Below are 25,428 nucleotides of genomic sequence, written 5' to 3'. Positions count from 1 at the left end.
TAGTGTCGGACCAATAACGAAAATTTTGCTTATTTACACATCCTGATAGATAAAAATGAATTCCATTATTGGAAAGAACAATGGTGTCGGCTTCAACGTTTTCGAGAATGGCCTGACAAGGTGCTCTGCGGGAAACAGTCATTTGCACTTAACTCCTGTACAACCATCAATTTGTAGGATGAAACTTCAGATCTGCGTGAAAATTCGCCTTACACTTCGATCTGAAATCCCTAGTAATTGAGCATGCTTTGCAGCTGAACAATGGGGACAATGCCTTATGGCTAACCTGACAGCTTCAATGTTTTTGGGCATTCTTACACTACGTTTTAGTCCAGGAGATTTTTCAAAGCTGAACCTGTATTTCTGAAATTATTTACACACAGCAATATGATACGTTTTGATCTAAGTTAAAATGTCTTCGAAATAAATGCTGTGTTACAACAGAATCATTACTTTTGAAATACGTTTCAATAGTGAAAGCTCAGTGTTCACCTGACTACGCTATTTTGGCAACTGAAATGGTATACGTAGCACTAACCATCATCTCACCCCTCCACACGCAATAGTACAACATTTACAAAACCGTCAGATCATTCTGCCAGACCCTGTATAAGGCAATGGTCAGGCCACACCTTGAGAGGTCTGGAGGCCTAATTTTAGGAAGGATGTTGAGTTGCTTGAGCGCGTACAGAGAAGGGCAACAAGATTGGTGAGGGGAACGAAGGGGTCATCTTACCAAGAAAGGCTTAAGTTCTGCAAATTGCAGCAGCTGTTTGTTTGTTATTTGGTTTTTAGGAGCATTAGCAACTAAGGCCATTTACTCACCTGAGGGAGCATAAATTCAAATTGAGGAATGACAGTTGTAGAATAGATATGCAGAAATTTACCTTTAGCCAGCGGGTGGTTAATTGCTGGAACAGATTTCCATTCTGTCATTGTGGAAGTTGAAAGTTTAAATGAATTCAAGGAGCAACTGGACAAACTTTTAGAAGGAATGGATGTGTGAAATTAGTTGGATTTTTTTTTTTTTTTTTTTGGCTGATGCTACATAAGTTCATACGCTTGCTTTCTTGCATCACATGCCTCCATTACTACTACTACTACTACCTGAAGACAACAAAGGAGAAAATCAAACTTCACTGCTCTGGCTCTTGAATTATTCATAAGGATTGATGGCTTAAGGGCTGGTCACTCGAACTTCACTACAAAGCAATTTTCTTATCAATTGTTTCTTATGGTGCCATGATATGGTTACCATCACACCAACAAAGTCACATTTCAAGCTCATTTAGACTAGATGCAGCAATTCATAATTCACTTGACCAGGGCCTGCAGAACAACATCCATTGCAACCTTTCATGTAATCATGAAAGTGTCGAGTAAAGAAAAGAAAGTGTCGAGTAAAGAAAAGGAAATAGAGGGAGGAGTAAAGCTCCTCCCTCTATTTCCACATTGTGTATCTTGGACTCCTGCAATCATTTAGAAAGAACTGAGAAGCAGAATTTCATGATACCCATATCAGACTCTGATATCAAAATGGAAGAGCAATGCATTTGGAGAGAACTCAAGAACATAGGGCAAACCTGGTATGGGAAAAACTGTCCAAAAGGTGATATCACCAACAATTCATTCCCAATGTAAGATACACAAACAGCTGCAATCCTGGTTCACACTTAACGAGAAGGTCACAATCCTTCTCACTGGGCACAGCTCCATTAAAAAGAAATTGGTTAACTTAGGACTCAATTCCGACTGTTCTTATGTCTGCAACAATACACAGGACTGACACCATCTATTTTTCTCCTGCAATGCCTATGTAGATATAAGAACTAAGCTATTTACCACCCTATACTTAACTATTCTCCAGCCTGTCTATATCCATATCCTCATTCAAGAGACTTTTCAAGCCTTCATGGCCCTTTCCACTGAACTCTTCATGAACAGATGCCAAATCATGGCCATCCACTCTAAACTAAATCTAAACCTAACATTTAGAGGGAATGGTTGTGTGAATTTTTTTTTTTTTTTGGCCGATGCTACATAAGCTCATGCTTGCTTTCTTGCATCACATGCCTCTATTACTATTACTACTATTACCAGTTGACTTCTGGCCAACTTGTATAGCAGTGATGCCACAGGTGCTCCCAACATTCTGTCGAAGCCTCTCACAACAGGCTTTCTGCCCCCTGTACTCCTGTATGACAGGTGTGCAGTTGGGTTGAGTGCATGGAGTGTGTGTATTTTAATAGGCCCTCCTAATTTTCTCCAGTGGGGGCAACCTATTAGGAACCCTCCACCATGCTGACATTATGCCGCCTGATCTGATATGGCATAGAATATGCTGATGCTGGCCTGATCAGTGTGGGATTACTAACAGAAATATACTGCATGTCCACAGTGCAATCTCCTTCCCCATATAGTGTGACCTGGCCCTATGACTTTCGGGAAGATGGATGAGGAGGGGAGGGTTCCTCCCCTCCATCCATCTCCCCGCTCCCTTTTTCACAGGTTTTTGGCCCTCCCTGGCAAGCCCAGATGGATGGAGGGGAGGAACCCTCCCCACTCCCTTTTTCACAGGTTTTTTTTTTGCCCTCACTGGCAAGCCCAGGTGTTGTCAAGGGTTTGCCCCTGCCAGAGACTTTTCTATTCCCAACTACAACTGTTCTCCCTCCTTGGGGCAGTGAAAAGGCAATATGGTTCCCACTAGGGGACTCTGCAGCTAAATGGCTGGAGGAACGACAGACCAATACAACCCAACAGTAAAATTCATACCATCTCTGGCCTTTACAGTTCGTACTGTGACACAAAGGATACAAAGAGGGGATATTTTGCAGGGGACTCCCAGTACTGCTTGACAATCAACACTATATACTCCTGTATCCTGCTCTTACTACAATGCCTGCTACTAACTTGGATGGGTCTTCACTTTGGGTAGTATTCACTACATAAAGTCTCTCTTGGTGGCCGTACCTGACACTGGGATCCTGCCAGCTTTGAAGGCAGTGCACTTCACTGTTGACTTGGCTGTGATCTGCTCCAGTCAGGACCACCTCCACTGTGGGATTTGTTCTCTTGCCTGCCCTGAATGGGGATTTTGGTTGCCCTTTGTGTAATCTTTCACTGAACACATTGGTTTCCTTGCCTTTCTCTTTCCACAGCAGACCTAGAAGAGAAAAAACATATCCCATGATAAAGTCAACAGTGATGCCCATCAAGATGCTGATGACCTGCAACCCTTTCACAGGTGGGCATCACTGATGATTTTATCATGGGATGTGTTCCTTCTCTTAAGCTCCCTTCACTCCCCCCTCTCTCTCTTTGCTGTTGAGATCTTAAACAACTGGACTATATTCCTTCTACTGTGGGACTGTTCTTTGAGAGTTGAGTGCTCTTGCAACACTTGCAGTGAAGTCTTTATCCATTCCTTTAGCATTCTGAGGGTCACTCCATCCCACCCTTCTATACGGCCCACCTCCTTTAGGTTCTACTCCTCACTTGCCTAAGGGGAGATGCCTTCCTCTGCCTCCCCCCCCCCCATTTTACCTGCACTTAACTATTTTGTACTATCTACTCCATACCTGGACCACCTTTGCTTCTGTTCTGGCTGGAACATTGGCAACCCAGAAGTGTTATCTACAGTACCAAGTACAGTCAGTCCTCATATAGCACGATAGTTGTGTTCCTAGAAACCCTCATGCAATGCAAAATCGTGCAATATAAATAACAGGTCCTATGGGAAAAATAGGGTTATGTTCCGACCACCCAAGATTGAACATACATTTGTAACCAAAACATTAACAAACACAATAAATAATCATAATAAAATACGTAAGTATTTCATTACGACTATTATGTAATAAATTTTTCCTAATGCTTTTGCTTCTATCGTAAGCAAACTTGTTCTTTGTTTGATCTTCTTTCCAAACAGATGACAGACAACAGCCATTCCATCTCTTCCAATTCTTTGTGTCTTGATCTAATGGATTTTTAGCATTAGCAAAGGCACATGATGCAAGAAAGCAAGCTTATATAGCATCAGCCAAAAAAAAAAAAAATAATAATAATAAAATAAAATACAGTTTGAGTTGTTCCTGCTTATGAAAGTTATTTTCTCTGCATTATTTCTAATTCTCAGCATTGCCTCATTTAGGCCTGTAGCACGTGCAATATCGAATGTTCTTTGATTTTGCTCAAAGCGTTTCACAATTTCATATTTTTTTCTCTATCGACAGAGGTGGACTGGCCATAAGCCTTACCGTGGAAACCCTGGTGGGCCAGAGCCAGAAGACGATGAAGGCCAGTGTGATTTTGGCCATAAATGCTAGTATGAGGCTGCTACAAATTTTCCTGGGTAAAAATTTTTTGACCCAGTCCACCTCTGTCTATCGATATTGCTTTTCTTTTTCTCTCTGAATCTGTAGTGTCTTCACCAGAAAGCTTCCTTTTCACACCTTTTAAGTATTTTTCTCATTTTTAGGGAATAATGCACAATTATAAAAAGAAGAGGCACATAAACACAAAGCTGTGGGTGTGTAGCAACTGAATAAACAACACCATAAAGGCAAAGACACACAAGCTCACATTTTACTAAAGCACATTTCTGGAGGTCACTACCATAAAAAAAAAAAAAAAAAAAAAAAAAAAAAAAAAACAATTTCCAGTTGCGTTTCTGCCGGTGGAATGTTATAAACTGGTAGTAAACTTGATCTAATTGCATTTACGATAATACTGATAGCTGGAATTGTTTCATTTTTTATGTTATTATGGTGAAATGTGTTTACCCTTCACTGATATAAAAAAACAAATACATTTTCAGAATCTTCTCTTCCTTCCTATCGTGTTGCGTTCAGTTGGAGTGATTCCACGTTCGACTGCCATTTCTCGTAAACACAAAGGTGAATCATGCATAAGCGAATTTTGTTCGTGTTATATAAGATATCATTTCCCTATTTATAAATTGTGCATGATCGAATTTGGTTCGTGTTATATACGATATCGTTCCCCTATTTATAAATCATGCATGATCAAATTTGTGTAGTCTAAACAAGTGTTATACGAGGACCAACTGTACTGTTCTCTGTACCGTGGATAGATGCTAGGAAGCCCTTCCTAGTGATTATGCTCTAAAGTGATGAATGTCGTGGCGAGATCCAATATTCCTTACATTTCGAGGGTACAGCTCTAAAACGGTGTTCGCAGGCCGGCCGCTAGTTAGTACACCGGACTGAACCTATTGGTAACTCTCTAGGAAGCTTCCGGATCAGCTAGTGTATAATCTTGCTACCTCTACTCTGCCAGATAGTGACTGGAGGGAGTCCGAGTAGTGTGTATGCGGGGAGCATTGTCGAGGCCACGTTATGTCAAGGATCTGGGTATATTCTTACCACATGTACGCCATATCCAAAAATTTCATTACTTCATACAGCATGTCCCACCCACTTTTTCTTACTATTGAATACACCATGAATTGTCAAAATAATAGAGCAAGCTTATCTGCGAAAAGATCTAAACCTCCCAAGGACTTCCTAATTCATTTCACAAATACACGTGGTCTCAATTCTAATCTCAACGATGTCCAACGATGTTCTTCCAAACCCCATGTACTTTTTCTGACTGAATCTCAGTTATCAGTTGATTCAACTACTGCTCATCTCAGATGTCCAAATTATTTGCTGTATGATTCCTTTCGCCTCAAAGGTGGTACTTGTGCATATGTCCGTTCTGATATTCCCTGTCAGAGACTTGGCAATTTGGAATCTCCTCTCTTTGATCTTCTCTGGCTTAAAATCTCTACCTCATTGTGTAAAATTCATCTGTTGTCTCTACCGTTCTCCCAACTCCACTAATCACTTGGAGCTCTTTGACTTCCTCTCTTTGCAACTTGACTTTCTCCAGTCCAACTTTCCTAACATTGAGGTAATTTTCCTTGGTGATTTTAACGTTCACAACTCCAGCTGGCTTCCGTTTTCTAGTCACACCGACCCAGCAGGTCGAGATGCTGAGGCTTTTGCAATTACTAATGACCTAGCACAGATTGTTCATTTACCTACAAGAATACCGGACAATCCTAATCATACAGCCAATACGCTTGATCTTTTTCTCACAAACAACCCTTCTAAGTACAAGGTTGAAGTGAGAGGTCCTTTAGGCACTTCAGATCACAACTTGGTGATTGTCTCTTCTCCAATGGAACCTTTATCTCATGGCTATTCCCAACCTCGTATTGTTTGGCATTACAAGAATGCAAAATGGGATGACCTGCGAGACTTCTTTTCTTCTTTTCCTTGGTCTGATTACTGTTTCAAAACTTCTGATGTCAATGTTTGCTCAGATCGTGTCAGTGAAATTATTCTTGCAGGAATGGAATCCTTTATCCCACACTCCACTTTAAAATCTCGTCCTTTATCTAAACCTTGGTTTTCCAATAAATGTGCTAAGGCTGTCCAAGAGAAGAACGTTGCATATCGTAATTGGCTTGTTTCTAATTCTTCAGTTTCATTTTCTGCCTACACCAAAGCTCGCAACAATTGTAAAGCAGTTATTAATCAGTCCAAACTAGAGTTTGAACAGGCTAAGAGCAGAAAACTTGCTTCTTGCCCTAATGGTAGCCGAGCATTCTGGTCTCTTGCCAAAGCTATTGGCCGCAACTTTTGCCCATCTCTGCTCCCACCTTTGTCCAAACCAGATGGTTCTGTTGTCACTTCAGCCAAGGATAAAGCTGACCTGCTAGCATCCCATTTTTCTTCGAGCTCATGTATTAATGATCTTGGTAAAACACCTCCCACCATTCCTAACACGCTCCATTCAATGCCTCCTGTGGTCTTCCGTCAAAAGGATATCAGAAGGATTTTGATGAATCTTGATGCTAAGAAAGCTCCAGGTCCTGATGGTATTTCTCCACTTGTTCTCAAAACCTGTGCTCCTGAACTTACTCCTATTCTTTGCCGCCTTTTTTCATTTTCTTATTCCAAAGGTGTTTTTCCTTCTGCTTGGAAATTTGCTCATATCCAGCCAGTTCCTAAAAAGGGTGACAAATCCCTCCCATCCAATTATCGTCCCATTGCAATTACTTCTACTCTTTCTAAAGTAATGGAGAAATCAATTAACTGCCAACTCTTAAACTACCTAGAAACCTTCCGTCTGATCAACGATCGCCAGTATGGATTCCGTCAGTGTCGATCCACTGGTGATATTCTGGCTTATGTTACCCATTTATGGACTAATTCAATGGAAAGGTTCGGTGAAACACAAGTAGTTGCTCTTGACATCTCAAAGGCTTTTGATCGTGTTTGGCATAAAGGTCTTCTAAACAAGCTTCCATCTTATGGTTTGCCAACTGTTTTTAGTAATTGGTTATCCAGTTTTCTCTCTGATCGCTCACTGAGGGTGATGGTAGATGGCTCTCTGTCTTCTAACTTCTCCACTAATGCCGGTGTCCCCCAAGGTTCAGTTCTTTCCCCCACTCTTTTCCTCTTGTATATCAATGACCTTCTTCCATTGACTGGAAATCCTATCCATAGTTTTGCCGATGATAGCACATTGCATTCAACTTTCCATTTTGAGAAACCTTGTCCAGCTCAATCAGCTTCAAGTTCTCGAAAATCTGCCGCCAATTCCTTAAATGCCGATCTTCAGGTAATTCTCCAGTGGGGCAAAGACAACTTAGTTGATTTCAACCCTTCTAAAACTCAATCTTGTCTTATATCTCGCAAAAAGGATTCTTCTGCTCCTATGCTTATCTTTAGTGACACTCCGATTTCTAGGCAAAATGATATATCTCTTTTGGGGATTACCCTGACTTCTAATCTCTCTTGGCACAAGCACATTACAAATATTGCTTCCTCTGCATCTAAAAAACTTGGTTTTCTCTTTCGCTCTTGGCGTTACTTTTCTCCCAAACAGCTGCTCACTCTGTATAAATCGCAAATCCGCCCTGCCATGGAATATTGTTCCCACATCTGGGGTGGTGCCCCCAAAACCTCTCTCAGGCTTCTTGATTCCATTCAGAAGAGGGCAGTTAGGTTAATTAATGATTCATCTCTAACAGAGTCTCTCCACTCGCTTTCTCATAGACGCACTGTTTCTGCTGCATGCCTCTTCTACAGATACTTCCATGGGCACTGTTCTTCTGAATTGGCTTCTATAATTCCCGCTCTCTCTTTCAAAACAGTCCGAACACGTGCCGCCACCAGCCAACATCCATTTACTGTCCAACTTCAAACCCACAGAACCAACTTTTCATCTTCCTCATTTATTCATTCAACTGCCGTTTTCTGGAACAACCTTCCTTCATACGTATTTCCTGAAAATTACAATCTACAGAAGTTCAAGTCCAATATCAACAAATATCTTCTTTCGTCTTCTCAACCTCCATCCCAAGCACGGTACTAAGTACTATAGGTTATAATACCTCTCGTGTTTGGGGTTCTCATAAAAAAAAAAAAAAAAAAGTGACCAGCTGAACAATGCAGATTTGTGGGAAACCACAGGACCTGCCTAACAATCACACAATGTCCACTTCAACAAGAATCCAAGACTTTCCAGGAAGGCCATCAAATATAGGTCCCAACTGTAGGTCCTCCATCAACCAGCAGCCGAGATCAGATTCATAAGTTACCCTAAAATATTCACGCCTCCCTTTTCTCACTTCCTATTTTGCATCCCCTTTTCCTACGTTTCCTCTTGCTAACCACAATTTCCTCATCCTTTCCAAAATCAAAATAATGATTTTTTTATCTTTCTTTCTTCAAAATTCCAATCCCAACTACCCAGTTTCAGACCCTGTTCTTATATCCAAACACCCCAATTTTCATTTCAGAATCCTGAATCAGTTACCCGGAGCCCAGACTTTATCATATTGGTCACCTCAAGTACATTCTGTTTTCCAATACCCTTGAGCTCAGGAATCATTTTCACATTCATATTCCATTGGATGTTTCATCAGCATCCTAAGCTTTATATGGCCACTACTTCCATACACTCTCCACTTTCAGTAGTTTTCATTAAATTCCAATTCAGGAGCCAAGCTCCTGGACTGAAAACGAATTCTGTTTTTCTAAGGTTATTAACTATACTTTCTTCACTGTAATTTGCTGTTTTTCAGTAATTATTTCTGTAGTTTTCAGAGGTAATTGAATTCAGAGATGCAGGTGACTCGAAAGTAAGGATGAGGTTTTTAGTGGAGACTATATTCAAATTCCTAAGTAAAAATATTCATTTAGTACTTATATCACACTTTGCAATTTATCTCAGAACAGATCCCCTTTTCAGGGGCTTCAAGATAATTCCATTCAGATATCAGACCTCAGGATGCAGTCTGATATCTGAATCTTATTTAGTATCTTATGGTGATGCAGTGATTGCCATTCCCTCAACAGACGTGGCTCAGCAGAGCTGGTCTGAATGCTTATCAATAAAAGAAAAATGACAGTTCTAAAAACTGTCAATTTTCTTTTATTTATTGTTCTTTATTTCAATTACTTATAAACAAGTAATTTTGGTAAGAAAAAAAGAGACCTCATTCCAACCATTTCAGTTCTTACAAGTATAATATAGTTAGTGCTTAAATATAAGTTATTTTCCTTTCCATCCTCATCTTTGCTAACTTCCCTCCTCTATAACTCTCAAAAGATTTTAGTAACTAATTATATTAACTGCAATTAATTTCAAACCTAGGCTTTTCTTTTAGTAACACTCCTATTTCAACTAACTAAAATAACCATTAGTAACGTCCAGATTAGTCTATTTTTTTAAACTTTTTTTTAACAAGCATCATATATTTTCACATTATATGCTAAGCACAAAAAAATTTAAAACAAAATTATTTACCATGCACAAATATCAATTAAAGTTCAAGCTAATTTTTAGAATCATCTTAAAGAATAATTACTAAACATCAAATTTTTTTGTCATTTTTATGATATTATGAGGATATAAAATTTTTTATATCCTCATAATATCATAAAAACATCAAGCATAACATTTAAATTTTGTGAAAATTTATGGATTATTGAATTTCAATTTTATCTTGAACTGCAGTTTTGCAAAATACTTAGAATTATCTTAACATACCAAAGTACAACAGAGATTAATTTTAAAAAAATTAAAATTCAGCAAATTAAATTTTAAGCCCTGCCCAATTTGTCCCACAGCAAACCTTTCCCTGTCTCTAGATCTTGATCGGGATCGATATGCAGGTGAATGACTGCTTGAATGAGAACGTCGTTGCCGACGACGGGATCTGGAATCGTGTGAACTGGATCTAGCAATAAAAATACAATAAAAATTAAAACAGAAAATTAGTTTTAATACCATAGTTTTTTTGTTTTTTTTTAAGTATAATAAAATTATTGACAATACACTTAAAAGCCATTTAATTATTTTTTCTAACAATAATAATTTTTGGAATGAATATTGACTAAACATTTCTCATCAATTCTTATTAATTGATAAGAATGTATAACCTCATTTTTAAAGACATATCTTTAAAGCAGTTTATTAATGTACATTATCTACAAAACTCTATGGGAATTTGGCATTAACTATTCAAGAGAAAAACTGAAATGCAAAGGCTACTCTGTCGGCAGGATTTTATAACAAATAGTAAATGTAGATGGTCAAAGGCTGCTTGCCAAATACTGTAAAACAATACTTGGAAAACTCCCTTAGCACATTCAACTCAGAAAAATTTCATGGACCACTGCTTTCAACATACATCTTGCATTAATTGCTCCTCTACAGCTAAAGCAACACTGTTGCTAGCAATGTTATTTATAGATTTATGACCTCACCTAGGCCACAATAAACAAAGATTCAAATTATTGCTGTTTGGTTTTTAGGCATATAAGCAACTACTGTCTGTACAATGTGTAGATTCACAGGCCAATTTCCATGTTGTGTGGGTTGAAAAAAAAGAGAATAAGTTATGGGGAAGGGAAACCCTTTCCCTTCACCTGAGATGGGCTAACTCCATCAAATTATCATATTTGTGTTTACAATCAAATTAGCAGAAACTGATTCTCAACATAATGAATTCACATACCAATATTTCCATGATGCCTTTAACTGCATTGCTCAGATTTTGAAAAAATAACTTTACAAGAAGTGCATGAGCTTTTAGTGACTAATCCTTTACAATCACAAGGTCTCCTATCTTGCCAGAAAGAAGGTTAATGGTAACTAGAATTTTTTTTCTCACAATGAACCTAGAAAACTCTCAAAGCCTGTCTTGTATGTGAAAACTAGTCACCCTCTCATGATAATGACTCATCACATTAGAGAGAGATGGTCTTATAGCAATTTCAATGAATCCCATTGAAAAGACTTTTGTCCTTTCTTTCATAACTTCATTTTATACATTCTAAATAAACAATCCTTTCATAGAACTTTTCATAGTGTGATTCAACTCTTTAAGCTATGAGCTGGAATCTTAATTAATCTGGTGGATCTATATTCACTTAAGAAGTCTCTGATGGTGGGGAAAAAAAAAAAAAAAAAAAAGGGTATATCCCTACATGACACAATATGCATGCAATCCATGTAACTGGCTGTTTCTCTAGGTGCCTGAAGAAGTTAACCATAATTTGGTCACCTTATATTATTACTAAAATTTAACAAAAGAAGACAATAATAATATACAGTCATTTTGATAATCCAATATAAACAGGACCAGAGACATCTCAGTTTACTGAAAATTTGGATTTTACAAAATAATAAAATACAGTGTATTTTATAATTTTATTTACTAAAATTGATAACGAACTCTGCTAATGAAATAAGTAAAAAAATAAAATTAGGTAATGAGAAAACAAATCAAATAAACAAAAATGCATATATTACTTGTATTTTCTTTCCACAGAAAGTTATGATTAAAGTGTTTTTCAAAATTCTTTTCTCCAATCGTTTTTAATTTTTGTTTTGATACCAATGTGAATCCAGTTATTCATAGGTATAACCTGCTGTTTTTCTGGGAAAGGGTGCAACCTTGTATTAAGCAGAACTTTAATTCCTGAGATTACTGAATTATTAATAAAATCTGTATGACTGCCAATCATAACAAATATAATTTGAATTCTGATATAATTCTATAAGCAGTCCTGCTGAAATATGGAAACTTTTAACAAGTAAATAAATAACCAAGTACAATAAGGCAGTCCATTCGTTTAAATTTCCAAAGAAGTACCCTGTCATATATTTAGAAATTAATAATCCATCTGTAATCAGATATAGTGATGGCTGCCTATTCAGCAGAATCACTTTAAACACTATAAAAGACAGATACTAAATCATGCATAGAGGTCACAAGAGCTACCAATGGAAGCCAGGGATACTGAATTCCACTACTGCTGAAGATGCTCAAGGCAGTAGTAGACATAAGATATCAAGGAAACAATGTTCAGAGCATTATCAAGATTGTAAATATAATCAGGCAAGAGTTTGATGAATGCCTTGTTAAGGTATCAAGCATCCCTTGAGAGGATAATGATTCCTTAACAGTAATGTATTGCCTGTGTTGTTAGCAACAACTCCCTCCATCTGTAAATGATATAGATGATTAGCAGACCCCTTTGCAAGATATATAATACAAACCATTCCATATTCTAACTCTCCACTACACTCAGGGTAGTGGAGAATGAAAAGGACCTGGAGGTAATTGTGCAGTCAGATATGAAGTTTTCTGAGCAATGCAAAAAGGCTGCAAGAGTAGCTCATGCTGTCTTGTCAACGATATACAGGAATTTTTCTAGCAGGGATAAGGGGGCGATTGTCTTTTTGTATAAGGAAATTGTCAGGCCACACCTTGAGTACTGTATACAGGTCTGGAGGCCTCATTTTAGGAAAGATGTCGAGCTGCTGGAATGAGTATAGAGAAGGGCAACGAGATTGGTGAGTGGAATAAAGGGTTGGTGTTACCAAGAAAGGCTTAAGTTCTGTAAATTGCAGCTTCTGGAGACAGACTAGGCACCCATGAGGTGATCTAATTGAGGTGTATAAGGCCTTGATGGATTGAGCAAGCTCAATGCTAATGGGATTCTTCCCCTTGCTCAGATTACTCACTGAGGGGGAATAAATTCAAATTGAGGAAAGACAATTGTAGAATAGATGTGTGGAAATTTGCCTTTAGCCAGCAGGTGGTTGATAGTTGGAACAAACTTCCATCTGTTGTAGTGGAGGTCAGCAACTTAAATAAGTTCAAGGCAGAACTAGACAAAATTTGAAGTGAATGGATGGGTGAAAGGGGTTTTATTTTATTTTTTTGGCTGATGCATATAATGCAAGAAAGTAAGCTTATACTTAACAAGAAAGTAACCTCTACTAATGCTAATGATAACAAGTCCTTTTCATAGACATCTTCATATTCCACCATATCCACTGAGAGAATATGGTTTGACGGATCACCTCCATTCTCCCATATGGCTGGCATACTTTAAGACCATTTCTGGTTTCAGTGCATGCATGTGTGGAGAATAATTCCCATGTTCCTTTAGTAACATGTAATGAGCCATGATCCTGCTGGTATTATTTAAGGATGTACTGTAACTGTAGAATTCCACTGTTGATAAAAGAGACTGTCAACATTTGAAAGTTTTGGTTTCAAAGGTGGCAACTTCCACTTTGGTTTTGCTGCTTTTGAAAACTTTGGTTGTTTTATTACTTTAACTCTATAATAATTTATATATATTTTTATTTTATTTTTATTGCCTTTAACTTCATAGTTCCATCATTTTATCAGTGTATTTTATTTTAAAATAAATATACAGTTTTATCCTGTATTCTAGTTATTTTATTTTATTAAAGATTTTTGTTCATATATGCAGATTGGCATATTTATTGCAGTTATTATGGTTAGAAACAGAATGTGCTCATTCATACAGCAGGTACATAGTGGAGAAGCAAGCTGCCAACTTAGTTTTTTGAGAGCATTAAGTTAGATATTATTTAATTTAAACTTGTATTCAGAAAACCACTTTGTCAAACAAAAGCAAGTTTTACACCAGATTTAAATGAATTGAGGAGAGAGAGAGAAAAAAACATGTTCAAGTTTTGAATGCACTTATATCAGGGAAGACAAAATTATGCAAAAAAAAAAAAAAAAACATGCATATGAACCAAGGAAGATTATTACTGTAACTCATACATCTCCTGACGCCTATTTTCATCCAAGTCTTTTATTCAGCCTTTCTTTTTAAATTTACATAAGCATTACTTTTGGCTAAAGACAATTTAATTATATCTAATCTGTAATTCCTCTTTCTTATCTTAAATGAATGCCCACTAATTTGCACTACTTGAGACAGGGTAAAATATCCACAATTGGCTTAAGCAACCCTTTTAAATCCTTAAAAATTCCAATCAGTTCCCCACATAGATGTCTAATAACCAGTCTTTGCAACTTATTCTCACTATACTATAGGACAGCAGAGATGGGGGAGAACCCCTGGTGCCATCAGACAACTAACACACTATACTAGAGAATGATCAAAAAAGCCATAAAGTTCACTACAGTCATAGAAGTTTTATCAACTTACTGTTATATTTGTGTCTTATTACACAGTACAGGTAGCCCTTGTTTTGCTGTGGCCCGATTTGCACTGATTCGCAATAGCGCCGATCACTAGCCACAATGGCATTTTTATTTTTTTATTTTGCAAATTTTTTTTTTTTTTGTAAATTTTTTATAAATTGAAAGTTAAAAATTGTCAGACAATTTATCGCCATCATATTGTGCTATCCACTGCTCACGTGATTTAGGACAATCTGAGGCAATTCACACATCGTTATCAGAGACAAGAAAGATTCCCGCCATCAAAGTAACCACTCGTGGATGCGGGTACTTTTTTTTTAATGAAAACCCAAACACAAGAAGTATTGGAACCTATAGTACTTAGTACAGTGTTGCAGGAGGTTGAGAAGACGAAAGAAGATATTTGTTGACATTATGCTTGAACTTCTGTAGACTGTAATTTTCAGGAAATAAGTATGAAGGAAGGTTGTTCCAGAAAACGGCAGTTGAATGAATAAACGAGGAAGATGAAAAATTGGTTCCGTGAGTTTGAAGTTGGACTGTTTTGATAGAGAGAGCAGGAATTATAGAAGCTGATTCAGAAGAACAGTGCCCATGGAAGTATCTGTAGAAAAGGCATGCAGCAGAAATAGCACATCTATGAGACAGACAGTGGAGAAAATCTGTTAGAGAGGAGTCATTAATTAACCTAACTGCCCTCTTTTGAATGGAATCTAGGAGTTTAAGAGGGGTTTTGGGGGCACTGCCCCAGATGTGGGAACAATATTTCATGGTAGGGCGGATTTGCGATTTGTACAGAGTGAACAGCTGTTCGGAAGAAAAGTAATGCCGAGAGCGAAAGAGAAAACCAATTTTTTTAGATGCAGAGGAGCAATATTTGTAATGTGCTTGTGCCAAGAGTGATTAGAAGTCAGGGTAATCCCCAAAACAGATACATCATTTTGCCTAGAAATCAGTGTCACCAAAGATAGGCATAGGAGCAGAAGAATCGTTTTTGTGAGATATAAGACAACTGACTTTTAGAAGGATTGAAATCAACTGAGTTGTCTTTGCCCCACTGGAGAAATCACCTGGAGATCGGCATTTAAGAAACTGGTAGCAGATAATCGAGAAGTTGAAGCTGATTCAGCAGGGCAAGGTTTCTCAAAATGGACAGTGGAATGCAATGTGCTATCATCGGCAAAACTATGGATAGGATTTCCAGTCAATGGAAGGAGGTCATTAATGACCTCCTTCCATTGATTTCAGCATTAGTGGAGAAGTTAGAAGGACACCAGCATTAGTGGAGAAGTTAGAAGACAGAGAGCCATCTACCATCACCCTCAGTGAGCTATCAGAGAGAAAATTGGATAACCAATTACAAAAAACAGTTGGCCAACCATAAGATGGAAGCTTGTTTAGAAGACCTTTATGCCAAATATGATCAAAAGCCTTTGAGATGTCAAGAGCAACTGCTTGTGTTTCACCAAACTTTTCCATTGAATTTGTCCATAAATGAGTAACATAAGCCAGAATATCACCAGTGGATCGACACAGATGGAATCCATACTGGCGATCGTTGATCAGACGTCAGGTTTCTAGGTAGTTTAAGAGTTGACAGTTAATTGATTTCTCCATTACGACATCTTCTACTTTAGAAAGAGTAGAAGTAATTGCAATGGGACAATAACTGGATGGGAGGGATTTGTCACCCTTTTTAGGAACTCGCTGGATATGAGCAAATTTCCAAGCAGAAGGAAAAACACCTTTGGAATAAGAAAGTGTAAAAAGGTGGCAAAGAACAGGAGTAAGTTCAGGAACACAGGTTTTGAGAACAAGTGGAGAAATACCATCAGGACCTGGAGCTTCTTAGCATCAAGATTTGTCAAAATCCTTCTGACATTCTTTTGACCGAAGACCACAGGAGGCATTGAATGGAGCGTGTTGGGAATGGTGGAAGGTGTTTTACCAAGATCATTAATACATGAGCTGGAAGAAAAATGGGATGCTAGCAGGTCAGCTTTATCCTTGGCTGAAGTGACAACAGAACCATCTGGTTTGGACAGAGGTGGGAGCAGATATGGGCAAAAGTTGCGGCCAATAGCTTTAGCAAGTGACTAGAATGCTCGGCTACCATTACAGCAAGAAGCAAGTTTTCTACTCTTAAGCCTGTTCAAAATCTAGTTTTGACTGATTAATAACTGCTTTACAATTGTTGCAAGCTTTGGTGTAGGCAGAAACTGAAGGATTGGAAACAAGCCAATTGCGATATGCAACATTCTTCTCTTGAACAGCCTTAGCACATTTATTGGAAAACCAAGGTTTAGATAAAGGAAGAGATTTTAATGTGGAGTGTGGATTAAAGGATTCCATTCCTACAAGAATAATTTTACTGACACGATCTGAGCAAACATTGACATCAAAAGTTTTGAAACAGTAATCCAACCAAGGAAAAGAAATCTCGCAGGTCATCCCACTTTGCATTCTTGTAATGCCAAACAATATGAGGTTGGGAATAGCCATGAGATAAAGGCTCCATTTGAGAAGAGACAATCACCAAGTTGTGATCTGAGCTGCCTAAAGGACCATTCACTTAGACTGTACTTAGAAGGGTTGTTTGTGAGAAAAAGATCAAACATGTTGGCTGTATGGTTAGGATTGTCCGGCATTCTTGTAGGAAATGAACAATCTGTGCAAGGTCATTAGTACAGGCGGGCCTCAATTAACGCAATTAATTCATCCCGCGAGCGTATTGCGCAAAACAGAAACGCGTTAATCGAATATAATAAACAATAGGAAAAATTATAATTGGTCCTTGACCTTCTGGAATGTCCATAAAGAATTTTAAAAATACCTTTTAAGTAACTTTTTAACTGTATATAATGTAAAAGATTATGAAAATAATTATGGAATTAAGTGTTTATTTCATAAAACAGCGGTTCTTGAACTGTGCGCCACGGAATATTTTAAATTTCCGAGGGAAACACAGCGATACTCGACATCTGGCGGACAACGCGCGAACTACTAGCTCGAGGTAGTTCACAGTTTCAGCATTTCTTATTAAGTTGTTTGGCCCTAATTACTATACGAAACTGTTAGGTATTTCTTTTGGTCTGGGTGCGCCTTGAAAAAATTACTGAGACATTAAAGGCGCCGTGAACTGAGAAACTTTGGGAACCTCTGACATAAAATACACAATGAAGAAATTACTGTTGCGGAAATATTTGAACAGTGTTGACTTTCTCTTTTCATCAGTCAATTTCCGATAGCCGACAACAATCTTCTCTGGGCCCTGGCGAAATAAATATCGCAGAGAACATCAATCCTTTTGTTTGAGGTTCTATGCGATACGAAAGATTTCATCTAATTCTTTTACTGTTATCTCCTTCGCGGTAACATTTTCATCTGGCTCATTTAAAAATTTGAATTTTTAAATGCAAGTCTGCATTGACTTTATTAGCAGGAGACAAACACGTCTTCTTCCGATGGTTGATGGAACACACCGAGGCGGGCAGAAGGCAAACGTTTGTTTATTGACCGTACAACTCGCGGTAAGCTTAACGCGCGATTCAAATCTTTTTCAACTATCGCATTAAAAAAAAGAGATCGCGTTAAATGGAAATTTACATTGTGTAAAGTGAAAAGTGGTATAATTTTTCAAATAGCGTTAACTGAATATCGCGTTAATCGATCTCGCGTTATGCGAGGTCTAGCTGTAATTGCAAAAGCCTCAGCATCTCGACCAGCTGGGTTGGTGTGACTAGAAAACGGAAACCAGCTGTAGTTGTGAACATTAAAATAACCAAGGAAAATTATTTCACTGTTAGGAAAGTTGGACTGGAGAAAGTAAAGTTGCAAAGGGAGGAAGTCAAAGAGCTCCAAGTGATTAGTGGAGAATGGTAGAGACAACAGGTGAATTTGACATAATGAGGTAGAAAGGTTTTAAGCCAGAGAAGATCAAAAAGAGGAGATTTCAAATTACCAAGTCTCTGACAGAGAATATCGGAAAGGACATATGCACAAGTACCACCTTTGAGGCAAAAGGAATCATACAGCGAATAATTTGGGCAATTGAAATGAGCAGTAGTTGAATTAACCGATAACTAAGATTCTGTCAGAAAAGGTACATGGGTTTTGGCAGTTTGCAAGTGGAAATGAACGTCGTTGAGATTAGAATTGAGACCACTTTTTTTTTTCTTTTTTTTTTAAGGAGCATTAGCAATTAAGGCCATATTGCTCCGGGGATATGCAGTAGTCATTCCCTGACCTTTCCGCATCCTCCGTATTTGGTGGTCACGGGCTCGAAGCCTGGTCTAATCAAGAAGCGCGTGCTACACACTGCTGCTCCTGCCCACGGAGACGCCCCATGTATATTTGTGAAATGAACTAGGATGTGTTTGGGTGGTTTAGATCTTTTCGCAGATAAGCTTACTCTATTAGTTTGACAATTCATGGTGTATTCAATAGTAAGAAAAAGTGGGTGGAACATGCTGTACGAAGTAATGAAATTTTTGGATATGGCGTACACATGGTAAGAATATATCCAGATCCTTGAAATAACATGGCCTCGACAATTCCTCTCATATACACACTACTCAGATTCCTTCTAGTCACTGTCTGACAGAATAGAGGTAGCAAGATTATACACTAGCTGATCCGGAATCCTCCTAAAGAGTTACCAATAGGTTCGGTCCGGTGTACTAGCTAGTGGCTGGCCTGCGAACATCGTTTTAGATGTTCCCTGTACCTTCAAAATGTAAGGAAGATTGGATCTCGCTATGATGTTCATCATAACCTCAAACAACATCAGTCATACTGCATGATGGAAGAGATGGAGAAGGGTTGATTGGAACTTAGTTCTGGAGACTAAACATGGGTTCCACCACTTCAAGCCTCCAATAAGCAAAGTGGTGGTATTGCACCAGTTGATGAGAGTTATCTGCCACCTAGTATTGCCTGGTAACACAGAGGGACGGCATTCCTCCATGTGGTGTGGGCGCCACACCTCGACCCCTGCTTACATTGGTTCACACCTGGGTGGTCACCCGCAGTGTGCTTGTGCACGGAGGTTATACCCAGGATTACTAACAGTCCCACCATCGCGAAGGTGCAAGAAGAGGATTTGGCTGCCACAGACTGTCCAGACTTCGCTGAAGTTGGGTCCACTTGACTTGAATGTCACCCGAATATCAGTTCCATTAGCATTTTAGACTCGCAGGTAGCAAGTACAGCTTGTCTGGCATATCTGAGAGAATGTCTGTGACAACCTCAAGTAAATGTCCATGTGGTGAACCATTAATTTGGTTGTTGTTTACACTATTTACACATGTTGGAAATTTATTACGCTAGCATTTTTATTAATTGTGCTATTAATAAATTAAATAAAATTAATAGTGATATCCGTGTGCAGTTTTTGCCAATCGTGTTATAAAGTTTTTAATTTAATAGAATAAAGAAACGCCATGTCTGGTTATTGTTATTTTTGGTGCAAGGGCTGCTCAGGCCAAATTGCGCCCGCCATGTCTGGTAAAAGAAGTTCATTTAATCCTAGTGCAATATTCGGAGGATGGAATCTGGTGAAAGCCACCCTAATGTGCATAGGACTATGAATATTCCTCCATCGACTATTACTACAACTATGAAGAATGCTAATAAAATAAAACAATCGATGCAAAGTGGTAGGTAAAATTTTTGGTGCCCGGAACCTAACCCTGCGATTTCCGATTGACTCCACTGTATAAAGGGTTCCACAGCAATCCAACAGACAATGACAAAAGACTGAACATATTTTGTTTTAAATATCCCCAAATAAAAAATTAGGATGAAGGGACCAGAGATTTTGGTTTTATCATCATATACTCAGAGAAAAAAATAAAATAATAATCACTAAAGATTTCAACCGATACCCTCATTGTTGAATCTGGAATGTATGCAGGTACCTCCTGCCAACTTTCAAAAAGGAAATGAGCCATTATTAATTCTCAATAATGGTATGAAAAATGTGGGGTAGCTGACCTCCGTAGCCGAGTGGTCAGAAGCAGGAGTGCAGCAGCACACGCTTTTTGGTAGACTGGGATTCAAGCCCCTGACTGCTAAATACGGTTGTTCTGCCAACCAGCACTGGACCAGTGTGGCAGATTATGGTCCATTTCCCCCAGCATGAATTGTTGAGGAGGCTTCCATCCTGCAGTGGGGTGATAATGGCTACAGTTTACTCTTTTTTTTTTTTTAGTCAGATGTTCTGGCTATGTGAAACATACAATTCACTCAGATAAAATCAAATCTCATTTATGAGGGGAAAAACAATGTAATTTCAAAACCAATGAGGCATCAAAATTCATTTCTCTTTCATTTGGCACCTTAAAACTTGACTGAAATAAGTGTGAGGATTCAAACACTGTAGTCTTCTTTGAACATGTCCACATAATTTACATTGCTATAAGTTTTCTCTGCCATTTCCTTCAAGACCAACATGTTTTCAAGTTTTATTAAAACCATTAAACACTTTGTTACTTAATAACAAGAATGACCAGTATGCTTATCATTACTGACTACCTATCTCAGAGAAATAGTCAATATGACAACATATTGCTATTTGTTTTTCTGAAGAATATAATCTAAAAATGCTAGCTGAAATACATTCTAGTCATCTAAACAAGAACAAGTCTAAATCTTGTCTGGCAAAAACTACATTGCTCTTTTAAACTGCATACAAACTTCCACATGCTGTAGACCAGCACTCTAAATCTGCACTACCAACAAAATTTTAGACCACAAACATCTGAACCTATTTGTACATAATAAAGTAATTATTTAACTTTTGCATTTTTATGAAATCCCTTAATTTGACGTGTAACATAAAAAAATAAAATAAAATGATGTTACACTGAATGTACCTTTCTTTGTATTATTGATGCCATAAATTTTCTGAAATATGAAATTTTATTTAATAATTAAATGAATAACTATCAGAGAGTATGGTTAACCCATACTGTCACGCCAGTACACAGCCAAGCTATCAAATGTGGCTTTTAAATAACAAGACTGTTGCATAAAATAAATATAACAAAATAATTTGTTATAAGTTATCTCCTTCAAAATAATTGCATGAAAGTCTGTGCATGCAAGAAATGTATGGAACAGTGTGTGCAAGCCCAGGGCTTGCATACATTGTTCCATACATTTCTTCCATACACAGACATATTTCTGGAAGTCATCTTCTGTAAGCCCTTTGCCCTTTTTTCCCCCCCTGAAAATGGGTTCTTTAAGTATACTTTTTAGTTTAGGGAAGAAAAAAAAAAAAAGTCAACTTGCTAGGTCTGACAAGCATGGTGCCTGCTCACACACAAGGATTTGCTTTTTGGCCAGAAACTGGTAAACAAGGAGCACATTGTGTGCTGGAGCACCTGCAGTGGCACAAGGGCTTACAGAAGATGATGGAAGTCATCTTCTGTAAGCCCTTTGCCCTTTTTTCCCCCCCTGAAAATGGGTTCCTTTAAGTATACTTTTTAGTTTAGGGAAGAAAAAAAAAAAAAGTCAACTTGCTAGGTCTGACAAGCAGGGTGCCTGCTCACACACAAGGATTTGCTTTTTGGCCAGAAACTGGTAAACAAGGAGCACATTGTGTGCTGGAGCACACAATTGTTCAATATATTTCTTATCCATTTAATGTCGACTTAGATACGAAACAAATTGCAGCGATTTTTCACATGGAGAAAATATTACTTGAAAATGAAATTATTACATTGCGAAACGATATCTTCCTAAAAGCCAGATCATCAGAAAAAGAGTTGTGGAAATATGTTTGCCGAGAAAATTACTCAAATGTAAAAAAAATGCAGTGATCTTTTTAATTCCTGTTTTGGTTCCACATATCTATGTGAATCGGCCTTTTCGTATTTGAAACAAACAAAGACTCGCTGTGCTCTTACAGACTTGCATGCAGAAGATTCTTTACAGTTGGCCTTATCACAGTTTATCCCCGATTTTGAAAGCTTGGCAGATGAGATGAAGACACAAACTTCACATAAATTAAAATTTTAAATACGTATGAATTTAAAATAAGAATTCTGAATTGTATTGAATTTTAAAATTTATAAACAACATTTTTCAATATATGTTGATTAACTTTTTTAACCATGTGCAATGAAATTTTTGAGATGGTAGATTGCGGCACATTTTGAAGGAAAAAAGTAGATCGCATCACAAATTAAGTTGGCCACTCCTGCTTTATAGAATCAAATTTCAAAAAACCAATCCAAACCATTAAAATGCACTACACTTTCACCACTTATTGTCCTGGAAACTCAGGTTTTTCGTCCAGCAAACAGAAAATCGACCACAGACCACATGCAATTTACAGATGGTATAAATGGAGCAATATGGCCTTAGTCGCTGATGCTTCCAAAAACCCTACTCCAACATCATTTATTGCTGTTTGGTTATAAGAATCAATTTTGAATGCCTGTGTGATATTTTTCTAAAGCACATTTCCGGAGGTCACTACCATAAAATAATAAAAACAATTTGCAATTTCCAGTTTATTGGGCTTTTCTGTTAGTGCAATCTATTATAAGCGGGTAGTAAACTAGATCTTATTGCATTTGCATTAATAGCTGGAATTCGGTGGGTTTTTACATTATAGTAAAATGTAAACTTCCCCTTCCATGAAATCTTCAATCATATAAAAAATAAATAAATTTTCAAAATATTCTCTTCGTTCCTATTTTTTAAGCTCTGCAAACTTGATACTCTGTATCTCACTTGTGCATATCACGATAGTTGAAATTTGTACATGTAATTGATTGCTTATCTTTTTTTTTTACTGTTTTAAATTTTACAACCAAAAAAAAAAAAAAAAGTCTTGTTTATATGCTATACAATACTGTTTACCCTATGGTGAGTTATTACGTAGCACAGAGCGAAACGGAAGACAGAATAAATAAATGACAAGTTTAATATTAAATTGTAAAACATATTAAATACATACAGTACAAATAGCTTTCGGTTATTATGGTAACCTTCATCAGTCAAACTGACAGTTTAGGAATATAGAACATAAGGGCATGTAGTGCCAGTCATGTATAGTGAACTGCATAATGTAACAGTTAACTGTTTGATGTTGAAGCCTGTGGTTGTGACATATGCAAATGTTGCCAACATTTGTTACTCATGAGAATGGTTGCTTCAATAATAGGGTGGCCCTGACTTCCATTGCTTCTGTTGACTGAAGTATTAGAGCATGATGCTCAATGCCCGTAATGGCGAGACTGATCGACAACCACAACATCGTGGTACGGGTCAATGTCGTGTCGGGTTGACCAAAAGTGCTCAGCAATGGCCAAGTGTTCTATGTCCATTAAGTGTATGGCTCTTTCGTGTTCTGAAAGAAGTTTGTCGAGCCTTCTCCCAGTTTCTCCGATGTAGCAGCTAGTGCAGTCACGGCAAGAAATGCGGTAGACTAAGTCCACTTTGTAGTAAGGTGGGAACCGGTGTTTTCACTCTAAAGATGAGGGATCGCAATTTCCTGTCCGGGAGCTGTACGCACTTTATCCCATGTGATTTCAGGACCCTAGAAACCTGCTGTGATAGATTTCAGTAGTATGGGATAAAAGCACTCGTGGTGGAGTCATTACCTTGAATGTTCCTGTTGGTCGCTACATGGTCATATTTTTGCAGGTCACACCTGTTGAGGATACTGGTGGGATAGCCACACCTCGCAAGGTCTGCCTTGACCTTAGCGATCTCGGTGTGCCTCTCATCCACAGAACTAGAGTGGGTCCAGGCACGGGTTAACAAGGTCCCTGCAGTGCTGTGCACGTGTGCTGACCGATAGTAAATTGGCCAGCACACATTGGTTTGCGGTAGACAGTTGTCTTCAAGCGCATGCCCTCACATCGGACAAGGGTTGGACAATACCCTACCATACATACTTAGGTATGGTAGGGTATTGTCCAACTCTAGTTCGATGGTGAATTTTATGAAAGGCGACAGAGTTCAGGTGGTCTAAGAGTCAGCCGCCTGAATCTCTGGAGATAACTACAAACACATCATCCACGTAGCGACACCAAAAGGTAACAGGATCTGGTACATTCGTAAATGCACGACCCTCCAATTCTTCCATCGCGATGTTTGCCGTGACTGAACTAACTGGGGAACCCATGCTGTGCCATGCACCTATTGGTAAATGGAGTCATTGAACATAATTGTGACACCAGTTAAGCAAAGTCTGAGGTTGGTGGAGATATCATCTGGTGTTAGTTTGGTCATGCTACCAAGGGTCTGGTCACTATCCAAGAGTTTCTTGGCACATGTGATGGCAAGTTCGACTGGGATGGAGGTGAAAAGGGACACTACATCAAATGATGTCATGATTTGTTCCTCTGAGATGGATAGGGTTCGGATCCGTTCTATAAATTCACCACTGTTGGAAACGGTGTTGGCAGTCTTGCCTACTAGGAGAGAAAGGAGCCCCAAGACAAACTTCACCAACTGATAACTTGGTGAGCCACAACAGGAGACAATGAGTCTTAACGGTATACCAGATCCAGATCCCATTGCCTTTTGGTGTCACTACATGGATGATGTTTTTGTAGTTATCCCATGTGATTTCAGGACCCTAGAAACCTGCTGTGACAGATTTCGGTAGTATGGGATAAAAGCTCCAGAGATTAGGGCAACCTCAACTCTGTTACCTTTCATAAAATTCACCATCGAACTAGAGTCGGACAATACCCTACCATACCTAGACACCCTTGTCCGACATGAGGGCACTTGATTGAACACAACTGTCTACTGCAAATCAATGTGTGCTGGCCAATTTACCAACTATCGATCAGCACGTGCACGCAGCCATCTTCTTGGCACTGCACGGACCTTGTTAATCCGTGCCTGGACCCACTCTAGTTCTGTGGATGAGAGGCACA

General features: G+C 38.3%; 1 protein-coding gene across 1 annotated transcript in view; it reads right to left on the bottom strand.

Moving 5' to 3' along the window:
* Window positions 1-25,428, bottom strand: part of LOC150075683 (zinc finger Ran-binding domain-containing protein 2-like) — a 107,808-nt gene that overhangs the window by 13,081 nt on the left and 69,299 nt on the right. The window contains exon 8 of the mRNA XM_090388816.1: window positions 10,157-10,261. Within this exon, the coding sequence (XP_090244942.1) occupies window positions 10,157-10,261 (105 nt within the window). The remainder of the gene's footprint in view (window positions 1-10,156; window positions 10,262-25,428) is intronic.

This window comes from Mastigoproctus giganteus, chromosome 14 (genome assembly GCF_048544385.1).
Source record: "Mastigoproctus giganteus isolate SK-2022 chromosome 14, ASM4854438v1, whole genome shotgun sequence".
In the NCBI taxonomy this organism is placed as follows: Eukaryota; Metazoa; Arthropoda; class Arachnida; order Uropygi; family Thelyphonidae; genus Mastigoproctus; species Mastigoproctus giganteus.
Note: the sequence above shows the minus strand (reverse complement) of the source record. Positions and strands in the feature narration are given on the sequence as shown.